Source organism: Euprymna scolopes, chromosome 7 (assembly GCF_053919585.1).
Source record: "Euprymna scolopes isolate OS-2025 chromosome 7, ASM5391958v1, whole genome shotgun sequence".
NCBI classification, from domain to species: domain Eukaryota; kingdom Metazoa; phylum Mollusca; class Cephalopoda; order Sepiida; family Sepiolidae; genus Euprymna; species Euprymna scolopes.
The window spans coordinates 123,348,051-123,372,078 of NC_136488.1; the positions used below are offsets into that span (position 1 = coordinate 123,348,051).

The following is a 24,028-nucleotide window of genomic DNA, read 5'->3' on the forward strand; positions in this document are numbered from 1 at the left end:
AAACAAAATTAAATTAAAAAACACAAAAGAATCGTTTTTGGCATCAGAAAATAGGCACAAATATTTCTAATTCCTCTACCCCCAAAAGTTCTGATTTTTCCGATTCTCGATTCCAATTAATCATCCCAAAACTGGTAGTTACATGTATTTTTTTACTCTTCTTATTGCAAGTTGAAATTGAGAGTTATTTTTCCAAGAGCCAGAGTCAGTTTTTTTGTCTTGTTTTTTAAAACAATGTCATTTTTTTGTGTTTTTTAAAACAATGTCATTTTTTTTAAAAACGATGTCATTTTTTTGTGTTTTTAAAACAATGTCATTTTTTGTGTTTTTTAAAACAATGTCATTTTTTGTGTTTTAAAACAATATTATTTTTTTGTTTTTAAAACAATGTGATTTTTTTTGTTGTTTAAAACAATGTAATTTTTTTGTTTTTTAAAACAATGTGATTTTTTTGTTGTTTAAAACAATGTAATTTTTTTAAAACGATGTTATTTTTTGTGTTTTTTAAAACAATCTCATTTTTTTGTGTTTTTTAAAACAATGTCATTTTTTTGTGTTTTTTAAAACAATGTTATTTTTTGTTTTTTTTAAACAATGTCATTTTTTTTGTTTTGTAAAACAATGTCATTTTTTGTTTTTTAAAACAATGTCATTTTTTTTGTTTTGTAAAACAATGTCATTTTTTTTGTTTTGTAAAACAATGTCATTTTTTGTTTTTTAAAACAATGTCATTTTTTTTGTTTTTTAAAACAATGTTATTTTTTGTTTTTTTAAACAATGTCATTTTTTTTGTTTTTAAAACAATGTCATTTTTTGTTTTTTAAAACAATGTCATTTTTTTTTCAGCCAACTCCCTACTACTGAGGTCATCTATTTTTTAATTTTTTAACAGACTACAGAATGAGAGATTTTTAACCAATTCTCTACCTCCGTAAGTAACAGTTGCTATTAACCATTTAATTGAATCTTTACCCGAATCAACCTTCCAAATACAATGAATAAACTCAAAATAAAGAATGTATCAAACATATTTCTTAATATACTGTTATATATAATACAATCTAGATGGACAATGCCAAGAGTTTTTTTTTTTTTTTTTTTTTTACAAAGTATAAATCTAAAGAAAAAAAACTTGTGCTGTTTACAATTTGGAAAAGGTTTTATATAAAATTAATTTTTTTAGACTGTAGAAGAAAAATAAGTGGGGAGAAATACTTACATTTATGGATATCATAAAAATATTGTTTATTATAAAATCATACTTAACAAATCATACACATGAAATAAACTGTTCATAATAAATTGTACACAACAAATCATACATAATAATTACATTTATCAAGTCATACATAAATCATACTTATCAAATCATGCATAATACATTGTACGTATCAAATCGTTATTAACAAATATGTTGTAAACCAATTTCAGTAAAAAAAAAACTTACTTTTACATTATTTACATGTTTCACTGTTTTTTTGTTTTTTTTTAATTTTTTTTGCCGTGTTTACAGCCATTTTCCTGTTTCAGCCACTGTACACTTCACTTTTCTGCTTGTGCATTTTATTATTATCAAGATGAAAGAAATCAAGATTAGTTCAAAACTTTCAGAAAGTTACCAACTACAAGAAAGGGTACCTTGTCAGAGAGTGCAATAGCTGAAACATTGTGAAAATAGCAGCAATCAATACAATGAAAACAATCCAAAATATGTAAATAATAATGCCATATCTCAGAAAAAGTGTCATTTTTTTTTTGTGTCAAATGTCTTTGTTGTAGTTTTTTAGATTTTCTTTTTTACCTATTAAAAGGATATTAGCTAGTAGGGATATATATATTTTGTAGTTTGTGTACAGAAAGTTGTTAGATGAGATAAGTCATTGGTATTATAGAGATGAGTATTGGCTGAAGAGAGCTTGATATGGATATCTAAAACAATCCTAATTATCGGGCTTGAAACCAACGGTACCAATGACTTATCTCATCTAACAACTTTCTGTACACAAAATACAAAATATAAATACGCTCTTATTTTTCAGATTTTCCTTTTAATTGAGCACTCTGCTGGATTTCTTTTTCACAAAAAAATAATCATATATATATATATATATATATATATATATATATATATATATGCAGAATTGTAGGAATTTCCAGGTTGGTATCTGGGGGCATATTAATTTACTGGGAAAGACGCAACCCCAGTCTTCATAAAGACGTGCATCTAAGAGAAGGAAAAACTCTGATGTAAAAACCTGTGGTATAATTGTGCTCTGTATTGTGGCAGTTATCTGCACTGACAAAGATTAGCAGTAATATCAAAAAGTGTGGTTGCTTCTCTACAAAGCTTTCAGAAAAACATCTGTGTGGATTTCCGAACAACTTAGCTGTTGTGGCGGAATCTCATATATATATATATATATATATATATATATATATATATATATATATATGACGACTTCCATTTAATCACATAACTTAATATACGAAAGTATAATTTTATGCGTAAACTAAGTATTTACTTCAACAGTGCTCAATACATAGGTAGAGCTAGGTAGTAAGTTAGAAAAATATATATGGCAATTAAGCTACACACTAGGATTCGTCAGACATGTGACAATGCATTGTTACAAAGTGAAAACTACTGTTTGGAGATGCCAAATCTGTCAAGGAGGGGGAACATCTACATTATATTCCTCTTAGTTTGTCTATCTATTCCACTTCTTTTCTTTTCGAAACTGCTATGTCAATCTGGCTGAATTTTTATATAGACCTTTGTTATGATAAAGTGCAGCGAATTATGTATTATGGCATGTGTTCAATGCAGAATTTTTATTTATTTATTTATTTTTTTTATTACATTTTCACCCTAAACAAGGCGCATTGCCACTTTGGTGTAGGGGGCTACTATCAGGGGCAGCAACTACTGGGGCACTATGTTGGGATTTGGGCAGCAAGATGTCGGTTCACGTTGCACTTGAACTTCTGCATGTCAGTACAGTTGGGGAAGCAGGAACTTGGAATGGAATTCCAGAGTCTAGCGGTTCTGGGGAAGAAATTACTGGAATAGAAAGATCTTTTACATCTAGGATCTCTACTGTGTGGGGGTGGGATTTAGCTGCCTGTCGGGTTTGTCGAGGGAGTCTACGCCGTGGGGGCACAAGTGTCTGCAGTTCGTCAGAGCATTCACCATTAAAATACTTGTAGAACAGGCAGAGGGATGCAACGTTTCGTCGATGGGACAGAGGCTGAAGCTTAGATGCCAGTTCAGGGCCTATCAGATTGGCGACTCTTTTTTTAACCTTGTCTAGGAGCGAGAGACTAGTAGCAGATGCACCAGCCCAAATAGGACATATTTAATACAAAACTGAGCAGAAAATTTAATCATATTAAGTCATCAATTTGGAATAAAGCACCTATCAAGTCAACAGGCTATAAGTTTTATCTAGTTTTAACAAGCTAAAAAGTATAGTATATATGTGTACAATAATATAAATATATTTTGTATTAGATCTAATCATGATCCAAGGATGCTCAATATCATAGATAGAACATTAATATAAAACAAATTAAAATGATGAAAAATAAAATTTATTATTCATCAAGTTTATAGAAATTCTTTTACTTACAATTTTTAAATTAATGCAAACTATTTTTTAGTTTTATTTTGCTAGTTATTTCTTCTAAAGAGAAAAGCCTATTTTTTTTAACTGCATGGGATGAGGCAAAACTATATATATATATATATATATATATATATATATATATATATTCTTTGTTTAAATATTCGACATTTAATGAAATAATAATGTAAATTTTATTTCTCATTTATATATATATATATATATATATATATATATATAATCATTTTGAAAATTTGTTTAAAAAAGATTTTTATTCATACAATTTTTTCTGCCCATTTTTAAAACATTTTTTATTGATAACAAACTGAAGATGTTTTCAAAAGGATTCTTCAGAGAATATTTTTCATCAAATTAAGTAAAAAATAAAAAAACATTAATATTAAAATGGTTCTCTTCATTGTCGCTATTTATCCTTTTCGTTGATATTTTTTATTGTTTTCCACCAGCAGATCAATGAAAATATTTTGCTGTTATGTACTTGTGTAGGTAAATGCCAAAATTAGTGTTATAAGACACTCGGAACAAAAAAACACATACTTCATCTATTCCTTACTCTGTTTTACCATATTTTTTTTTACCTCTTTGGAACATATATAAATTATTGCACTAGATTTTGAACTCTAGTAATGTACGTATACATACTATTGTATAAATCATTAACATAGCTTTTGTGTGAATTTATAGGAATTTAAATAATATCAGAAAACACTTACATGAATGAAACCAGGATATTTCTTGTCTATTTCTTGTAGCTGTTGGTCTGCTTTAACTCTGACCGATGAATCATTTTCTGTTCCCATGGTAATTAGGTATGGTACACACTATAATAATCAATACAGATTCATTTAGTCTTTAAAAAATCTAAAATTCATTCACACATATATAAGTCAATATAAAACTAGCAAAACAATATTTAAAATAAAAAAGAAAGAATTTGGTTCAAAAATGTTTAATGATTTCCAATACATATACACCATGAACAGTAATTATATATGACATAATAAAACTACCCCCTCACCCCACCCAAAAAAAAAAAAAGATTTGGTTTAAAAATTTGAAATTGTTTTCAATACATGAGCTACAATTAATCATATTGCATTACAATAGACAAATGCAAGCATGAAAAGTAATATGGTTAAGCTAAAACATGGAAAAAAAAGGACAAGATATTCTAGCAAAAAATATAATAAATTTAGAACCTAAAATATTGCAGCATTAAGAATTGATTATATAATGTTAATTGAATTTTTAAAAAAAATTCTTATAGCTGCAATATTATAAGTTATAAATTTCTTATATTTTTTACTAGAATATCTGGTCCTTTTCTTTTCCAAGTTTAAGCTTAACCATATTACTTTTCATGCTCACATTTTTATATTGTAATCCATTTTTCCAGGCTTCCAGTAAATTCACTTGTTCTTTGTTTAATTTCAGTTTTATTTTTTTTAACCCCATAAACATAGCATACACGTATGTAAAATAATGTAAGGCACTCATCTGCTTTCATTCTGTTTCACTTGTTGCTTCCCTTTTCGTGAGAGCAGTGAATTAGTAGCAACACTAGTCGCTGAAGTGACATGGTTGCTATGGAAACCAGTTGATCTCCACCTTACGTTTTTTTATGATTTTGAACACTAGTAAATTCATAACTTTTGTTTTACTGAACGAAAATTGAAAAAAAAATTTCACAATATAGCTGAGAAGGTGATCTATAAATTGTAATAATTGTTTGAAATTTGGTCGAAAAATGAGTGAGCGGTGAAGCTTTAAAGCAGTTCTAAATGACTAAAACTGCCACTTAACCATATATTTGAATATGATAGTGTTTGAATGATATGGCATCATATCGTCATTAAACAATGACAAATTCACCTATAGAAGGCATACACTCACATATAGAAGGCAGCAGTATTGGTGCTTTCATAAAATGCAATAATGTTGGCACTTAAGTATAGAGGATTAAACTTGATACTAGAGTATACAATAGTTTTTTTTAAGATGTTTTTTTTTTTTTTTAAAGAATAAATTAATGAATATGACATCATTTAGAATCTCATTTTTATTGTTCTGTGAAAAATGACAGATTAAAGACTTGATAATTATTTAAGATTATTTCTGCAATTTACTTTGGATATTTTTAATCACAGCATTTTAATATTTCTTTAGACTATTTATAATAGATAATGCATTTAAAGTTTCAAGTTAAATAATGGTCACTGATATTGGGATGACCCTGCTTTTTTTTTTTTTTTAATCAGTTTTTTTTTTTTTTTAATTTAATCTGAATTTATTTATTTCACAAAACATTTAAATTCCTTAATATGTGTTACCCCCAATCTCTCAACTTTGTTTTCTTTTTCATCGTTCGATGGGGCTTTCTTGATAATGTAAAATGCAAACAAATCTGATCTTCCTTTGGGCTATAATACTGCATTTCTTTTTACTTGTTTAAAATTAAGATTGTCGCCTGTCAGCTGAAAAAACAGGCAGCAAAAAAATAAAATAGAGTCGTACATTAGCACGGTTTGTTTTGAGTTGTTTTGCGTTATTGCCCCTCGTGATCATAATTTATAAGTTCTTTTAGTCATTTAATGAATTACTAATTACAACAAACGAACAAACCTTTTCTTTCTACAATTTTATCTAAAAATGCAGATTTATTTAATTGTTGCTGACAGCCTGTTTCATTGATCACTAGATAACCTTTAAAATGGCTGCACAATTAGCTGTTTACACTGAAGCAAAGGTTGTAAAATTCACAACTGCATTTCTCTTGACAAAAGATTGCTTCAGTCCAATGGTATAGAGAAATTCAAGACAACTGGAAGCAATGCTGGAACAAGCAGAGATGAATTTGTTTTTCAAGCTTTTCTTCTGACATATTCAAGCTTTTCTTCTTTGACATAACATCAGTCTTGTGTATTTCAGCAATAGGAGAGAAGAGGATTTATACCTTACCGTCACTTCACCTTCCTAACTTTGGACAGCTGACATTCACAAAAGATCATTCATCCTAAAAATGTTAACATGGCTGAATGTTGCTTAACTTTGGTAATCTGATGAGCACCATTATTCCAAAGAGATATAAGCCAATTCGTTTGATATGTAATTTTTTTGAAATGCATGAGACAAACTTTAAGTGGGGATTTTAGATTTAATCAAAATATAGCTTCACACTTACCTGTACAGGATGAATGAGGCCCTGTCGAAGTACAAGGTGGATGACACCTAGGGCTGTCCCTCGTACTTGCGAGTTGGAACAAATGAAAGATTCAAGTACCTGTTTGAGGTACACTTGTATAATTGTACTTGCCATTCTGCAATGGAATAAAAATAAAATGTTAAAGAGTGAAACTTGTATCAATAATTACCTCGTAAACATATTTTGGTAATATTGGTCCTAAGTTTGCTACCAACATAGGGAGGCTGAACCATAGTAATCTTAAAAGGATAAAGATCATTGCAGGTGCTTGAAATAACAATTCAAAACATTAGTAAATTCAATGAATCAAGTGCAAATACACACATTATGCCATTTAAAATGTTCTTTGTATCGCATTTAATAATTGTTAGATGTTCTATTTTTGGTTGTGGATAGATAAGTATGTAGGGGGGGGGGGATTGGTCAATAGACATAATATAATGAATTGTTTGCTAATCATTCATGAAAAATTTGTACAAAGGTGCAACAAAGTAAAAATTAATCTGAAAAAGAAACTTACCCGGACTGTACATCACCCATGTCCCTTAAATCCTCTGCTTTACATTTCTTTCTCCCTGAAAATAATTAAAAGAAAATTATAATGGATAATCAGAAAGACAGAAACGAAGGAGGAGAAAAAGATGGAGAATATTTGCAGGAATAGAATTGGTGCTTATTTAGAATTAAACCTCTTTTAAAAAAAATAAATTGCAGAAAAATATTTATGATGTATGTACCCATCACGTAACAAAGATGTCATATTCCAAAAATTACATAAATCCATCAAGTAGTTTTATTTTTATAAACAAAATCGTTTTTTAACAATTTTTTTTGATTAATGTAAAAAAAAATATATTTATTGATTCTGAACTACCAGTAAAACTAAAATCGATAGATTGTTCCCAGCAAGTTTATTTTTTACATATGCACATTTAACATGTGTATTATGAGATTGATCTCACAAGTTTGAATTATTATGGACTTATCTGATCTTGTTTTTTGGTCGGTTGGTGGTGGTGGTGGGGGAGGGGGGGGCTCATAATGGTGATTCAAAACAGTCTCTTTTTGTTTATTCATAAAATTCGATTTTCTTAATTAAAATAAAACTAATTCATCAATTTATATGACTTTTGGAATATACCCCCCCCCCCTTGGCATCAAATATTTTTAAAGATTTTTCTGTATTTTTCTTTTGGCAATAAGTTTAATTCTAAATAAACACCATAGAATCTATACAAAAATAAGTTAAAGTACTGCATGTTTTTACACATGTTTAAAAAAGTGATTGATTATTAATTTGATGTTACTAAGATGGATGAATCCGACTTCACCCATTTTAAAATTAAATTGATTATTATTGTTATTATTTTTTCGTTTTTAATTTTTTTTTTTTTTTTGTCTTCTGCTTCAAACTGTTTCATGAATGACTTCAAACTTTTCTTGTCCGTTGCCATTTTGTTTCAGCTGCCGTTCAGAATCAGCTCATCATCAACTGATGCCTTAAATTTCAAAAAGTAACATCCTTTTTGTTTTAAAAAGAATTAAATTGTACAATTTTGAATAAAGAAAGCAAAAAAAAAAAAGAGACATATCCGTTTTATTTATTTAAAGAATATTTATCTGATAGCAAAAATTATTTGTTATGCTAAAAGAAATAATCGTTTTTTTTGTTTTTTTTTTGTTTTTTTTCTTCATAGAATTGATGACCCTGACATAACTAAATTATTTCAAGAGCAATATTATTATTACTAACAAAAAATTATGTAGTTGATTTAAAAATCAGTGTGTGATTTCAACTGGGGTTCACTAGTTTTGTAAATTTTCCTACAAATCAATTTTATTAAAAAAAAAAACCTGTTTAAAACTTGCATAAATAATTTTTTTTTTCATATACTGGATTAATTCTTATTTAAGTAGAAAATTGAATATGAATTTAATTTTAATTTTAAAAACAATGTAGGCCATTCATATTTATACAAGTCTTACATAAAACCTAGTACTGGCTAACATACAATTTCCATTCTCCTTTGAAAAAGAGGTTATATCCTTGAAATATCAGTAAAATTGTAAGAAATAAAATTTAAATTGTCTTTTCATGTCTTTCCAACACCCAATTCTTCTTTTATTCTTTCAATGCACACAAAGCTCATACTTTTGCATTGCTTTAGTCTTCTATGAGGGTTGTGCAATAAGTAATGCCCTTGACCCACTTCCCATAGCAGTAGAGCAACGAAACTTTGCACAGTTATTAGTCTTTCTCTACATATGAACCGCCCAGAGTTATGCATTTCTCCCATCGTTTGATGCAGCTCTGGAGACCGTTTTTGTAGAACACCCCAGGTTGGTCCTCACTTCACAGAAGTAGATTCTTCTTATTCTGTTAGCTATGGCTGGGTAGAAGTGTTAAGTCAGTAATTCTTATTTTATTCTTAGTTAATATTTATTTTATGAGGATTAAACTTTAACTTCAAGAAGACCATCAGTAAAAAATATATGCCAACAGTATTCACTCCAGGGGTGTTGAAGTGGCTTCCCCCGTAGAAGGACATTTAATGGGAATATTAAGTTCACAAGCGGTTCCCAGTCACGTGTATATCCCGATTAAGTGAGATAATGACATTAGGTTCTTGCAGTTCTTGCAAGGAGGTGTTGATGTCCTTCTATATGCAGCACCTAGTATTCCCAAATGCTCACCTAACTGGTAATGACCCGCCTCAACACTGCTTAATTTCAGTGATCTAAAGAGAACTGGTAGGTCAACATGATCAGTCACTCAATACTAGGAATGGGACAATTCCAATATTTTTACCGATTCCGTACTAAATTACTGATTCCGATTCTGTATAAACCTCTAAAAATTCAATCAGAGTTATTTTTCCCGATTACGATAAAACACATGTTAAATGTGCATATGTAAAAAATAAACTTGCTGGGAACAATCTATCGATTTTAGTTTTACTGGTAGTTCAAAATCAATAAATATATATTATTTTATTATTACTAGCAGTAGTGGAAGATTTTGCTTTCAACAAAATCAAATAAAAAAAGACAATCGAAAGAACTGTTTTTGGCATCGGAAAATGGGCACAAATTGTTCCAATTCCGATACCATCAAAAGTTCTGATTTTTCCAATTCTGATTAATCATCCCAACACTACTCAACACCTTTATCCATTGCACCATGTCTCAAGTTCAAAAAGATTCACCTGACAATTGAAGGTTACATCAGTTGAAATACTGTGATAATAACATTCAAAATAAAAATAGCAGTACAATCCAAATGGTACAAATTATCAATCCTAATCTCAAAAATTCTGAAGCAAAGAGAGAGAGACAAGGATAAAGAAATAGTTTGAGTTTTTTAAGACTTACATTCAGCATCAGCCTGAATCATTTTGACTTCCTCTTCCACAAGGTAGCCATGCAGATTTTTCAATGCCTGTAGATAAAAATATAGAAACATTACTTTTTTAAAAATCAGAAAATTCACAACAAAATTTTATTTTAAACTAACTTTATATACCCAGTGTTGCCCAAGCGGATGACTTAGTGATCAATAAAAAAAAACAGTCATTTCTACATTTATTTTAAAAATTAGTTTTAGTTTTCCACTCATTTTTGTTCTTACGATAAATATTTGATTAATGGTGAAAAAAAAAAAAGCTAATATGCGTTTACCAAAAGTAGGTATTGGAAAGAAACACACACGAGATCTTGTCAAATAGTTTTATTAATACAGGGATAACATCCAATTTGTTGCATATAAACTTACATTTAACTAATAATCTTTTTCGTTTTTTAATTTTTCATCTTCTTGTCTTATACTGATATTAGATGTTTCACGAATTGTGACAATATTGGCAAGTTAGAAAAAACAAAAAAAAAAGTTGATATGTCATGGAAACCAAATGTCGAAATTCATATGGTGAATAAGGGAGAAAAAGTTGCGAAAAAAAAAAGAAAAGAAAGAAAAGGTTAAAAAAGAAAGTAAGAAAGGACAGGGCTGAAACTGTGTTAATGGTTCCTAGAAGATTGTAAAAGAAAATGGTTGATAAGAGGCATTCAGGGTTTTTTTATTTTTTCAAAAGACTTGTTGAATTATTTTCTAGGACATAAACCCTAAGTAGAATTTGGCAATAAATTAACTATCCCAAATATTCGGGAATAGGAAAATTATTTTTCGGCAACAATCCGGAATAATGTTTCCTTGTTGGTGGTGGTCTCTTTTACATGTCCGAGAATATGGCTGTCAGTTTCATTTTTGTTGCCATCATAAAGTGAATAATGAATTTGACGATATCAGAGACAAGATGCCATTAGTTGGATTTCCTAAAATATCTCAAGCAGGTGAATGGCTTATCAAGAAGGCTGAGGGAATCACACACACAAACTGTGCTTACTTAAAATACCACCATTAATGCCTTTTTTTTTTTTTTTTTTTTTTTTTTTTTTGGTTGAGACTAATAAGGGATTAAACAGAGAATAAACATTTATGATTTCAAGGGCCAGCCAAGAAAAGGGAGGAGAAAGCTCCAACTAATGGTAGCAGGAAGAGGCAGAAAATAGATGAAGAAGAAGAGAAAAAGAGACGAACCTAAAAGTCTATATTCCACTCGTGGTCAGATAAGATATTCTCCAGAGTTATAAATTGTAGAATATTACTGATAACATATTGAGAATTGGGGGTTAAATTCTATTGGTAAGAGGAGCAAAGTTATGGTGGGGATTCTCAATACAACACAGTGAACCAGAAACAGTCAGACAGAGAGTGTCAGAAGACAGGGGGAGACCCAACTGGAGACTGTTTTACTTTCCACTGAATTGCATGTTGTTTAAAATCTAACCCGCAAACTTAGGGTTGGTGACTGAACTTGAAAACTGTTCAGACCACTCTGTTTTCTCCCCACTGGACTGCTTGTTGTTGAAAGGCTGACCCAAAGACGTAGGGTTAGTGACTAAACTTGAGAATCGCCCAGATTGACCAAAGGGTGCTGTTCACACACAAATGTTAAGAGTATAAGTTGCGATTTGTGAAGAATGTAGGACTTTTTTTACTACAAATAATTATTGTTAGGTTATCCAAAAAGACCAGTGGTCAAAGTGTTCTTATTTCTTCTTAAATGACCTTTCTTCACCAGTGATACAGACTTTGGTAACAGTGCTGGACAACTTGTCCTTTCAATTTTTTTTACAATATAGGGAAATTGGTAATTTGCTGAACAAGATCTTTCAACACTCAGCGTCTTCACCAGAGTGACCAACAAGCACCAAAAGACTAACTGGGACCCAAAATGTCAAAATTCGGTGATATCACTTGCTGGACATCATTGGAGTGAGTGAGGTACAGAATGACTTCTAACTTTTCTTGTCTGTTACCATTTCACTTATGCCATCAAAATCAGGCCATCATCAACTGATCCTTTCATGCCTTAAGCAATCTATCATATCGGTATATGGTATATTAATCTACATATATACAAAATATACAGAGCATGTAAGTTAATTTCTAACTGACTTTGATTTTCTATAAGTGCAATCTGGTCAGCTAGAAATTAGTGTTTCACATGATTAAAAGCCTATTTATTGGATCATAGATTATCACCCAGAAGGGGAATAGCACCTTGACTTTATATATATTATTTTAATTGGAAGTCATTATTGAGATGAGTATTATTTATTAATTTATTTATTGCAGACTATTATCCTCATCTTTTATAGTTGTTGTTTCATGATATTTCGGCCAACTATTCCTCTGGCCTTCATCAGGTAGTAACCGCGACAGGATAGGAACTCCAAAGGAATAGTTGCCTGAAACATCGTGAAACAACAACTAAGAAAGATGAGGATAATAGTCCTCAATAAATAAATTAATAAATAATATTCATCTCAATAATGAATTCCAATTAAATAATATATATATATCATTCGGTAAGAACCCGACCATGTAAGATCAGACAATGAATAAACGTGGATTTATAAGACCAAAAATGTGCCACCTTGATCGCCCTCCGGGCCCGTGGCGCAGTGGATAGAGACATTGAATCTCTACGGTTCCAGGTAAGAATTGTCTGAAGATAGTGGTTTCAATCCTACTCAAAGCCGGCCAGAGGCTTACTTGGTCAAAACATGGTGAGACAACAACAACTATGGATGGCAGTAATTGCTGAGGATGCAGTTAAGAGATTCGGAGTTCCTATCCTGTTGCGGTTACTTCCTTGACTTTATTAAAGAAAAAACTGAAATCTGAGCAAGTTTTTGTAGCTTTGATCAGTTGTTTCATTCATGTTTTCATTGTTAGTTCACACAAGACATTCTTAAGTAAGAGAAAAATCCAAGTTGTCCTCGACGGTCGTACATCTAAACAATATGATATAAATGCGGGAGTGCCTCAGGAGTCTATCCTTGGACCTTTATTATTCCTGATATTCATAAATGACCTCCCTGATAAAATTTTTTTGGAGATGGGTATATTTGCCGAGACACCACTCTCTATAACAGGCATGACAGGAAAACAAATGAACACATATCTAAGGACATGGCAGAAACACTAGAGGATGACCTTCAATCTGTCGTGGAATTGGGACAAAAATGGATGGTCACATTCAATGCTGCCAAGACTAAGCTTGTTTCCTTCAATAACTACAAGAAACCTTCTCTACCACCAATAGCAATGGCCAAGAACACATTACCTGAAAGTACTTCTTTTAAACTCCTCAACCTAACATTTACAGGGAACATGAACTAGAATAGATACATTGAGAGCATTGACAAAGCTGCTGCAAAGAAGGTGGGCTCTCTCTACTGTGCTAGAAAACTACTAACACCCGAAATGTACCTCTATAAGGCCACCATTCGCCCATGTATGGAGTACTGTTGTCACATTTGGGCTGGTGCATCTGCTGCTTGTCTCTCACTTCTGGACAGGGTTCAAAAGGGAGTCGCCAACCTGATAGGTCCTGAACTGTCATCTAGGCTTCAGCCTCGGTCCCATCGATGAAATGTTGCATCCCTCTACCTGTTCTACAAATACTTTAATGGTAAATGCTCTGACGAACTACAAGCACTTGTACCTCCTCGACGTGACTACCCCCGACAAGCAACTAAGTTCCACCCCTTTACAGTAGAGATCCTTAGGTGTGAGAAAGCCTTTTACTCCAATAGTTTCTTCCCCAGAACTGCAAGTCTTTGGAACTCCGTTCCGGGATTCTGCTTTCCCAACTGTACTGATATGCAGAAGTTCAAGTGTAATGTGAACAAACATCTTGCTACTCAACTCCCTTCATAATGCCCTTGCAAATTATATCCCCAATAGTAGCCCCCTACTTCAAAGTGGCACTGTGTCTTGTTTGGGGTTAAAATTGATTTTAAAAAAAAAGACATAAAAGAAAACATCTTTTTAGTTTTAATGAATGTTCTTTGTTTATTAGTGATTAGTGAACACAACCAAATTTATTTATACTACTGAACTTCATTTGTTTACGAATTCCTAATAAACTCTTCCATCCATTGTCCAATGACCGTCATCATAAAAATTCCTAACCTAATTAAAAATTTCTTACACAATTGTGTTTTTAATTTTTATAATACACTACGCAGATTGTATCAAGAAAACTACAACGCAACCTTAAATATTATTTATTTTATACCAGCAAAGAAAATAAGGCAAAACTTACTTGAACTTTCAATTTTATAGATGCGTTATAATCTGTCAGCAAGTAGTAATAGAGTTCTTTCAAAGTTCGCCCCAACATGTATTCGTAGTGTCGTATACACATGAATCCTAAAAGTAAAATCAACATTTTCAATAAAATAACAATTTAAAATACATCATTGTTTTTGTGCTTTTAGAAAGATGTAAGTTTTCAAATATTTAATCTATATATCTATAAAAGTGAAAGTGAGTGGGTGTGTGTGTGTGTGTGTGTGTGTGTGTGTGTGCACGCACATTTCCCTACCAAATTACTCTGGCAATTTTCAGTCTACAGACTCGAAAATTTGACAAAAGGGGTATTGATATTTGGGAAAAAAATTTTAATCAGTTTTCAGCCAGAAATTTCGCTGTCAAGGAGTCAAAGTTTAACGATTTGATCTTTGAAAACTCTATGAAATTCCTCCACCAATTTAGGGTCTAAACACTTGAAATTTTAGTTGTAGATTACTTGAACATGGATCAAACTGTTTAATTTGATTTGAGCCGAAAACAATAAATGCTAAGGGGTAAAAATTCGAATCAGTTTTAAAAAATTTGACCTTTCAGCCAATTTTTGGTCTAAACATTTGGAATTTTACATAAAGTGTATTCAGACATAGGACAAGCTTTTTAATTAGATTTTGGCCGAAAATTTTGCTGCTGAGGGGGTCAAAGTACAAAAGATTTGCCCTTTGCCGTCTCTAGCAAACTATTCAGCTAATTTTGGATCTAAACATTTGAAATTTTACATAGAGGGTATTTAGACATACAACAAGCTTTTTAATCAGTTTTTAGGTGAAAATTTGGCTGCCAAGAGGTCAAAGTTGAAAGAGTTGATCTTTGCAGACTCTATCAAACTCCTCCATCAAGTTTGGGTTTAAACACTTGAAATTTTAGATTGTAGGTTACCTGGACACGAGTCAAACTTTTTAATATATATATATATATATATATATATATATAACAGTACATAGGACCCAAGCACAGCCAGGCTGAACAGCTAGTATGTGAATATTTGTGAAGTTAAATGAAACACATATTTGAATACAAACCAAAGAATATTTCAAGCTTTATACATTGCATAACATATTTTCCTTACATATTCCGACATATTCAATAGAATTGTAGTCTGTTATCTTTTATTAATTCACAAAATAAAAAATAAAATCAAGATATAGAATTGAGATTCTACTGTTTTTAGATGGCTGGATATAAATAGCTTGAAAAAGTTAAGAAGAAAAAAACAATATTTTAAACTTTAGCGTGGGAGATCAAAGTTACTCTCCTTTAGATTTCTTGAATAACTTAAAATCAGAAAAGGATAAAAATAAACAATTTGTACTTACCAAGTCCTGTTAAAGCTTTTATCCTCACATCTTCATCTTCATGAGCAATAAAATAAGAAAGGACATCAAACACTCTATCTTTAATTGAAACCTGGAAACAAATGATGAAAGTCTCACATTAATTAAATGCTGCGGGAATAACCATCTTTTCTTGCTTGCATGGAGTCTTACAACTATTCAGCTAGTCATTTAAAAGAAAAAGTTTTATACAAAAAAGATGTCAGCATTCATTAACTGGTACAAAAAGTAAAAAATAGAAACAGAGTTGCTAAAGAAAATGGGTTTAGGAGTTTTGTGTCAAAGTGAAAATGAATAGACAATTATTCACCAAAATCTGAAATTGTATATAGTGCCCTTATGTGTGTATTGGTTCAGGGAAATTTTTTCATGAAGAAAATGAAATGTTCTCTGATTACAGGTACCATCTGCTTATCTTGAACGTAAAATGTGTCCTACCTTTTCTAAATTCTTAGCCTATATATTTTCTATAATTTCTAGATCTTAAAATTAACATTTACAAAAATAAGTCTGGTAAAAGTGCACATATTTTTTGCTCAAGATGAGAAATAAGGCTGTCATTTTTATTTTCAACTTTGTTCTGTTTAATTATATTTTTAGAGAAACATTTTACTTGTAAAGATAAGTAATTTCCATGAATAAGGAGATGGAATTAGTTATTGATTCAGAAGGTGCATTTGGGATGCAACGTTCAATTTTTATGATAACAGTTTAATCAGTTGCATCCCAAGACTTTTGGTAAAATTACGAATATATTTCACCAGTTATGGATGAAATGACTTAACTCTTATGCCTTACTAGGGTCATTAATCAATAAGGAGAACCAAAATACCACATACAGGTCAACACTATTTCATTAAAGACAACCATCAATAAAAATTGCATATCCACCCTCGGGACCCACACATTGTATGCAGACAGTTGCAAGAAAACCAAGAAAAAAAAAATCAACTCCTATTTTTCTGTCGAAAGAACAGACATTTATTTACAGGTACTTCCAGCATAACATCTTGTCTCTTGTTCAAAAGGCTCCTTGTACTCTAATGTGCTTAACAAGACTGACAGATCGAACACTAGTACCCTGGCTTTGTCCTGCCATGTTTAGGACACATCTGTCACTCTCTGCCCACGTGTGTAACTTGTCTATCTCTGTCCTCCTCGGACACGCTTTTCTTTTTTTATATAAAATCTTTTCTCTTTCCTTCTTCCTTGCTGTGACGTCATCTCGCACATATCTGCTGTCATTTGTACACAGCCGCTGTTATCATACGTGCATCCATGCTCTATTACATTCGGACACACTATAATTCAAAAGTGTATAGGATAACATACAATTTTCAGGGGCATGAATAGTGTATTTGTTATAATATACATTTATAGAGAAGGGGACATTGGCTGCAGTTTGGGAAAACTTTGCAAAGCATGAGACTTTTAAAGGAGGTGGTGATAAGAATGAGCTTCAGAGAAAGAGGGATAAATAAATACCTGGATAGAGATAGGTTAGCATGTGAAACAAACATTATACAGAATATGCTGAATGCCTCAGCAACCAAGAACTGATACAGTTTGTATCATCCTTCAGCAATTCTGAGAGTTAAAAAATGTTTCCGAAAGTCATGCGAGCTGTGCCCACTTCAGACTTTGAAAGCAGGTCTACCGTGCTCAGAGTTCTTGTTATTGGAAAAATGGTTGATAATTTTGTTTATGTCTACTAAGTCAGTTGCTAAATGTCAGAGTTTCAATAAATGGAAGCAAGACATTCAGAGTACGATAGGTGTTTGATGGAGCGTATTTGCTTGGTTGCATGCATGATTTCACCTATACTCTATACCCTATACTATATATAAATAAAGGGTAATAATCTTCAACACAAGTTAAGGTTAATTAGGAAACAAACCTTCCTTAAACAAGTTTGCAATATGTGTGCGTAGAAGGGAAAGAAGGTAGTTTGATGTAGTGATCAAAAGATGTGTGCATATGAATAAAAAATTTCAAAAGATAAAATTTCAACTCAACTTGCCGACTCAATAATTCACATCACTATTCATGTGAACCTACCATGAATACATATGTACACAAAACATATATATTGAACATATATACAGAGCTGTGAAAAAATTGAAACAGTACTAATATTTCAATGACCTATTTTATCAAAAACATTGATCCACATTTGCTTATGTGAATTTAAAGTAATATTAAATTATATACCTCATTAGTAGGGCTATGACAACAGCATATTCTTTTCATTGTTTTGACTCTCAAGTATATATCTGACACAGTTAGACACAATCAACTGAGAACCACATCACTCTACATAAAAACATAAGATATCAATGGATATACACCTGAGAATCAAAACAAGGAAAAGAATATGCTGTTGTCATAGCCCTACTCATTGGTTATCATTCCAAAACCCAAAAGATGAAATCAATTCACATACATAAATTTTTATTGTTATTATTAAGGCAGACTTTATATATATAAGAGTGTGGGGAGGTAGGTTCAACTGCTTGCTCTCTTAAATAAAGATTAGAAGTATGTTCATATATGTATAAATAGAGTATTTTGCCATCTGAAGAGTGGCTATTTTGAAATATTTTTGAATGACAATGCTTAAAATGGTCAGGAAACAATTGTAACTCATATGAAAATACACAAATAGGATGCTATCATATTTTTATTGTCTATATTTTGTGAAAATATATATCTTATTAATATTTTTTACCAAAAGTTTTTTTTTATTAAAATTTGGTAATGTTCATATGCCAATAAAATCAAATTCAATATTAATTGACTCAATTAATCAAGCTTTATGATTATCGGTTTTCATAATCCAGTATACGTATAATATTTTTACAAAATTCAACAAAAAACAAAAAGACAACAAAATATAAAATAAGAACATCATATGTGTATTTCCTTATGTGTTAGAATTGTTTCGTGAAGAAATTTAAACATTGTATTATTTCTAAAATAGCTACTCTTCAGACACCAATATATATATATATATATATATATATATATATATATATATATATATATATACACATATATATATATATATATATCATAATTTAGGAATTTAAATCTTATGATTTAAGACTGTTAAAATTAAAATATAGAATTTTTATTGTATGCAGAACAAAGAGTACAGTTTAATGAAAATATTTCCTTAACCCACGAGTTTTCGGATTTGCATATCAGTAGATTTATTGCGTTTCATTATTCTGAAATGTGTGTATATATATATATATATATATATATATATATATATATATATATATATATATATAAATAAAAACATGCAAGGAAGTGTTGAAGAAGGCTTTGAGAGAAATAGGGAAATATAAAAATGTAACTAGAGATAAGTTGGTTTGATATATATATATATATCCTAACTCTGTATGTATGTGCAATGTATAGATATGTTTTGATGGTAGGTTCAAACCAACTTATCTCTAGCTAAATCTTTATTTTTCCTTATTTCTCTCAAAGCATTCTTTAACACTTCCTTGTATGTTATTTATATATATATATATATATATATATATATATATATATATATATATATATAACTCGTTAGTTATCATTCCAAAATCCAAAAGATGAAATCAATTCACACACTTTTCATTACGTTTTTAGGTAGATTATATATATATATATATATATATATATGTATATGTATATATATATATATATATATATATATATATATATTTCTTTGTGGCGTCGATGGGTTCCGGGTTGCCTGAGGAAGTCTCATTGACTGAAAGAGATGGCTATTTGTAGCGACCATATGTAACTGTTTACTCTCAAATAAAAAAAAAATATTTTGCTCTTGTTATTGAGCATTATTCAACAACCTCGTTGTTTTCATTAGTCCCGTCCATTAAATGCTAGCACGATGGTAAACTAACTACAATGATTATCACATTGACATTATATCTGTAACATGCTTTTACAGGGTGAAAGTTAGGGTAAAGTGCATGAACTGAGTTTGAAAATGCTCAAATTGTTGGCGCTCATACAATGAGAACTTCCATAACCAAAACAGTTATATGGTTTGGTTTCTTGTGAGCTATAGAATTTAAGACCATCAAAAGAAATTTCAACAACCCAAACAATTACAGATGGACGGACTTCTAAACTTACTGAGATAAACTGATGAGTATTAAATGCATTGCTAAAAGAAACCATTATACTATTACTGCCAAACTGCTGAGTTATATCGACATTGTCTAATTTCAACCAAAACAGTTTAACATGAACTCAATAAAAATGGATATCATATATGTCAACTTTCTTTAAATTTAACAAGTATTTTAATTATTTTATCAAGTCCTGTATGTTTGAATATAGATATTTTTACATATACAGACGCACACACTTACAAATACATATTCATAGCCATAAAACAATTGTTCAACTAATAAACAATATTATATAGTAAACAATGAAAACAATGGTCCATTAGTAAACAAATAACAAATAATGTATGAAACAAAATAGAAAAAGTAGAATAAAAAATGTGTTTATTAGTGACCCAATAATTAAAAATAAAACAGTAAATAAGATTCAAAATATTAATAAATATATAAATCAAGAAAATTTTATTTTTTAAAAGTAAATATGGTTTGATAAGTCATTTCTTCAGATCTCACCTTGTTTGATACCAAATGGCACATTTCTGAGGATAACTGCAACAAAGTATTAAAGTGAAGTGCATTTGTTTATTAAGATATATATATATATATATATATATATATATATATATATATATATATATAAAAATTCGCATTCCTGTCTATTTGTTTGTTAACAATTTGATTAATATATACAAAAGGTCCACTACTTTAATATGTTATTTATTTCTATATATAGTATGATTCTTTCAAAATATACGATTATGAGGTCACCTTTGCATATTATATTAAGGAAAATCGATTTTACTAAATAGCTGTATGTTAGTTTAAGTTTCTAGCAAGAGAGTTGTTTTAAGTGTTCTACTTAAGATTATTATTTAATCAACTTTAAAAAACAGTTATATTGATAATATATTTAATTTAATCTTTTTGGAATTATTATTCCCAACATCAATTTTTTTTTTTTTTTTAAAGAAATGAGTAGAATTATTCCCCCTGGTGATTTTTTTTTTTAACTAAAAAGATTTCATTTGTTTTTTTTTTATTATTCTTGAAACGACTATACAGAATCTTTAAGAGTGCAAGGAATTGACACCACCACCACCCGCCCAAAATTTCCTTTATTTATGAAAAAAAAAAAAAAAGCCAGTAAAAAAAAATGCCTTTAGAAAAAAGAAAACAAAAACAAGCCAATAAAACGAATTCCATTTTGTTCTAAAACTTTTCACAGGCGTTAATGTTTATAAATTTTATTATTTCTACAGTAGACAAAACTGTTTGCAAATTAGCTTTTCCCTTTATTCACGTTTGAAGTTGGAGTCGGTCTACATGACTTCTCTTCCCCCCCCCCCCCGATTGCTCCGGCACTCGCTGCTATTTTTATTGAAACAAAAGTTGTTTTGATTCATTTATTCTTTATTTTATTTATTTATTGGGGAGAGGGTGGGGTCAGCGCATGAGCAACAAAAAGTGCTCAATATCCATAGAATAGCTTTGTCTCTTTGTATTCCTTCTGTCATATTACCAACTTTAAAGCTCAATAACATACAGAGCAATTATTTAAGGATAAAGAGTAACAAAAGCTAACACATACGTGACCTAAAATTTTTCAGGTCAAAATATTGTTCCCATACGTGTTAAGTTTTCTTACTCTTTAACTCTTTTATATAACAAAAAAAGCTCATCAAATTTACCTTTGTCTCTCCCATGTCTTTCGAATCAAAATCAAAGTGTCTGCATAATAAGCCAACAGTGAACAATGCCCGTAAAAGGGTTGGTCGTCTGCTGAGGAGGGTTGGGTTATCGGGGTTCCTTTTGTGGTCAGCCATCAACCGAGATAGAACTCCTATAAGAAAAAAAATAAAAATTTTAATTAGAAGACTAACTGGCTTTGCAATCTAACTTATATTCAATATTTGAAATCATTTAAACAAAACTAATAGAAAAGAAAGAGAAGACAAAACTAATTAAAAAATCGAAATCACCAAATTAATTAATTAAAGTCTTTTTTTCTTCAACAAAAAGTTAGTCAAGCAATAAAGACATTAATGTTTTTTGGGTTTTTTTTTTTAGGCATGTAAATATTTTTTAATTTAAAATAAAGATAACATATTTTGTTTTTAAAATGCATTGTTTAAAATCAACAAACTTCCTAGCAGTTACTTACCAAAAAATTTCTGAAAGCAATCTTTAACCAGCCTGTAATTGTGACTAACATTGTTTACAACAGCACCCAAGCAACTCACACAACTTTGCAGCACCTAAGAAACAAGAAAAGAAAGAATTCAGTTCACGTTATGAGAATACATCAAATCAATATTACCATATGAACAGTGCATATAAAAATAAAGATTTTTTGGGGTTTGTTTTACTGTACACATAGATTCATAGATATACAAACTCGAAAAGTAACTTATGGATTTGTTTTACTGTACACATAGATTCGAAAAATTTGTCAAAAAACAAATATATAACAAATAAATGTTATCAAAGGCAAGATAAGTTACTTTTCTACCTAACTGGATATGTTTTCAGTGTTTTTATTTAATGTAACATGTTTATTCAGTTCGAAAAACATACTGTGTTTACCGATGCATTGGAAAATTCAAAATGGCGCCCGACTCTCTCTCTTTAACACAGTAAGTTTGGGAAAATGTGCTATGAATATAAAACTAGACAAAATACTGTTAGAAACTCGCTCAGTATATATTACCGTGACAGATTGACATATACTTGGTGGATTTTTAATAGTATTTTGTCTAGTTTATTATTTATAACACCTTTTCCCGAACTTACCGTGTTAAAGAGAGAGTCGGGCGCCATTTTGAATTTTCCAATACATCGGTAAACAATGTATGTTTTTCGAGCTGAATAAACATGTTACATTGAATAAAAACACGAAAAAATATATCCAGTTTGGTAGAAAAGTAACTTATATTGCTTTTGATAACATTTATTTGTTATATATTTGTTTTTTTGACAACTTTTTCGAATCTATGTGTACAGTAATACAAACCCGATTTTTTTTATTACATATTAGTATTATGCTTGTGAACAGACATTTTTTTTTTGGAGCAGTTTTTGATTGATTATTAGTAATTATAAGAAACACTTGAGTACACATTTCATCAGAAATGTTATATTTTTCAAAACCAATTTAATGTAAACTTTTTACCCATTATTTTTTGTTATGCTTGAGCATGAAAAAAAAATTGGGTAAAACTTTGGACATCAAATTTAATTTATAGTCAAGCAAATAGCTCAGTTTTATTTTATGTTTATTTAACATAATCAACATTTAATTCATCACAATTCTCATTTTTTGTTACCTAACCACCAAATAATTAAAGAGAACAGCTTTTAGGTTTCCTTATGAAACTATAAAGATATATAAGATATAAAAATATATTCAGCTAACATACTACCTAATTTCCAGTGTAGCGCTACCAGAAGCAGTGACAAAGCAAATCAGTTCCTTCACTTTTTTCTCTCACACCTATACCTATTATATATTTGTTATCTTGATTTCAATAATTTTATTTTTATACTTTCATAAACATATTTATTCTATAAATTCAAATAAAAAACTTCTAAATTTATTTTTATAATTCCATAAACATATTTCTTATAAAATTTCAAATAAAATAAAACCTTTTATTTTCTAATTTTTTTTTTTATTAAAAGTGCAAATAAAGAATAATTCTGTTATTTTTAACCATATAATTTTGTTAATTTTTATTGTATACCTTTCAGTAACGTCTTTTTCTTATATTTTGTTTCAATAAATCGCTTCACAATAGAAATACTGAAGAACAATAAAAGTAAAGGAACTGATTTGCCTTGTCACTGCTTCCGATAGCAGCCTCACCAGAAATTAGGAAATATGTTAGCTGGCTATAACCTTAAGATATAATGATACTAACCTTAAGTGTAGAATTCTTATTCTACGTTGGATTGAAGTCCATTACATATTTTGATTCTAA

The 24,028-nt window shown here is 30.0% G+C and overlaps 1 protein-coding gene across 11 annotated transcripts in view; it reads right to left on the reverse strand.

Moving 5' to 3' along the window:
* The window catches only part of LOC145279918 (nipped-B-like protein), a 480,085-nt gene that overhangs the window by 11,504 nt on the left and 444,553 nt on the right, over positions 1-24,028 (reverse strand). For 10 of the 11 annotated variants that reach the window (XM_080131479.1, XM_080131478.1, XM_080131476.1 and 7 more), the window contains 9 exons: positions 22,213-22,306; positions 21,740-21,891; positions 20,565-20,600; positions 15,883-15,973; positions 14,520-14,626; positions 10,219-10,285; positions 7,367-7,421; positions 6,826-6,961; positions 4,358-4,465 (listed from right to left, as the gene is read on the reverse strand). In XM_080131479.1, coding sequence (XP_079987605.1) covers positions 4,358-4,465; positions 6,826-6,961; positions 7,367-7,421; positions 10,219-10,285; positions 14,520-14,626; positions 15,883-15,973; positions 20,565-20,600; positions 21,740-21,891; positions 22,213-22,306 — 846 coding nt within the window. The remainder of the gene's footprint in view (positions 1-4,357; positions 4,466-6,825; positions 6,962-7,366; positions 7,422-10,218; positions 10,286-14,519; positions 14,627-15,882; positions 15,974-20,564; positions 20,601-21,739; positions 21,892-22,212; positions 22,307-24,028) is intronic. The other variant, XM_080131475.1, reaches the window with a different exon arrangement.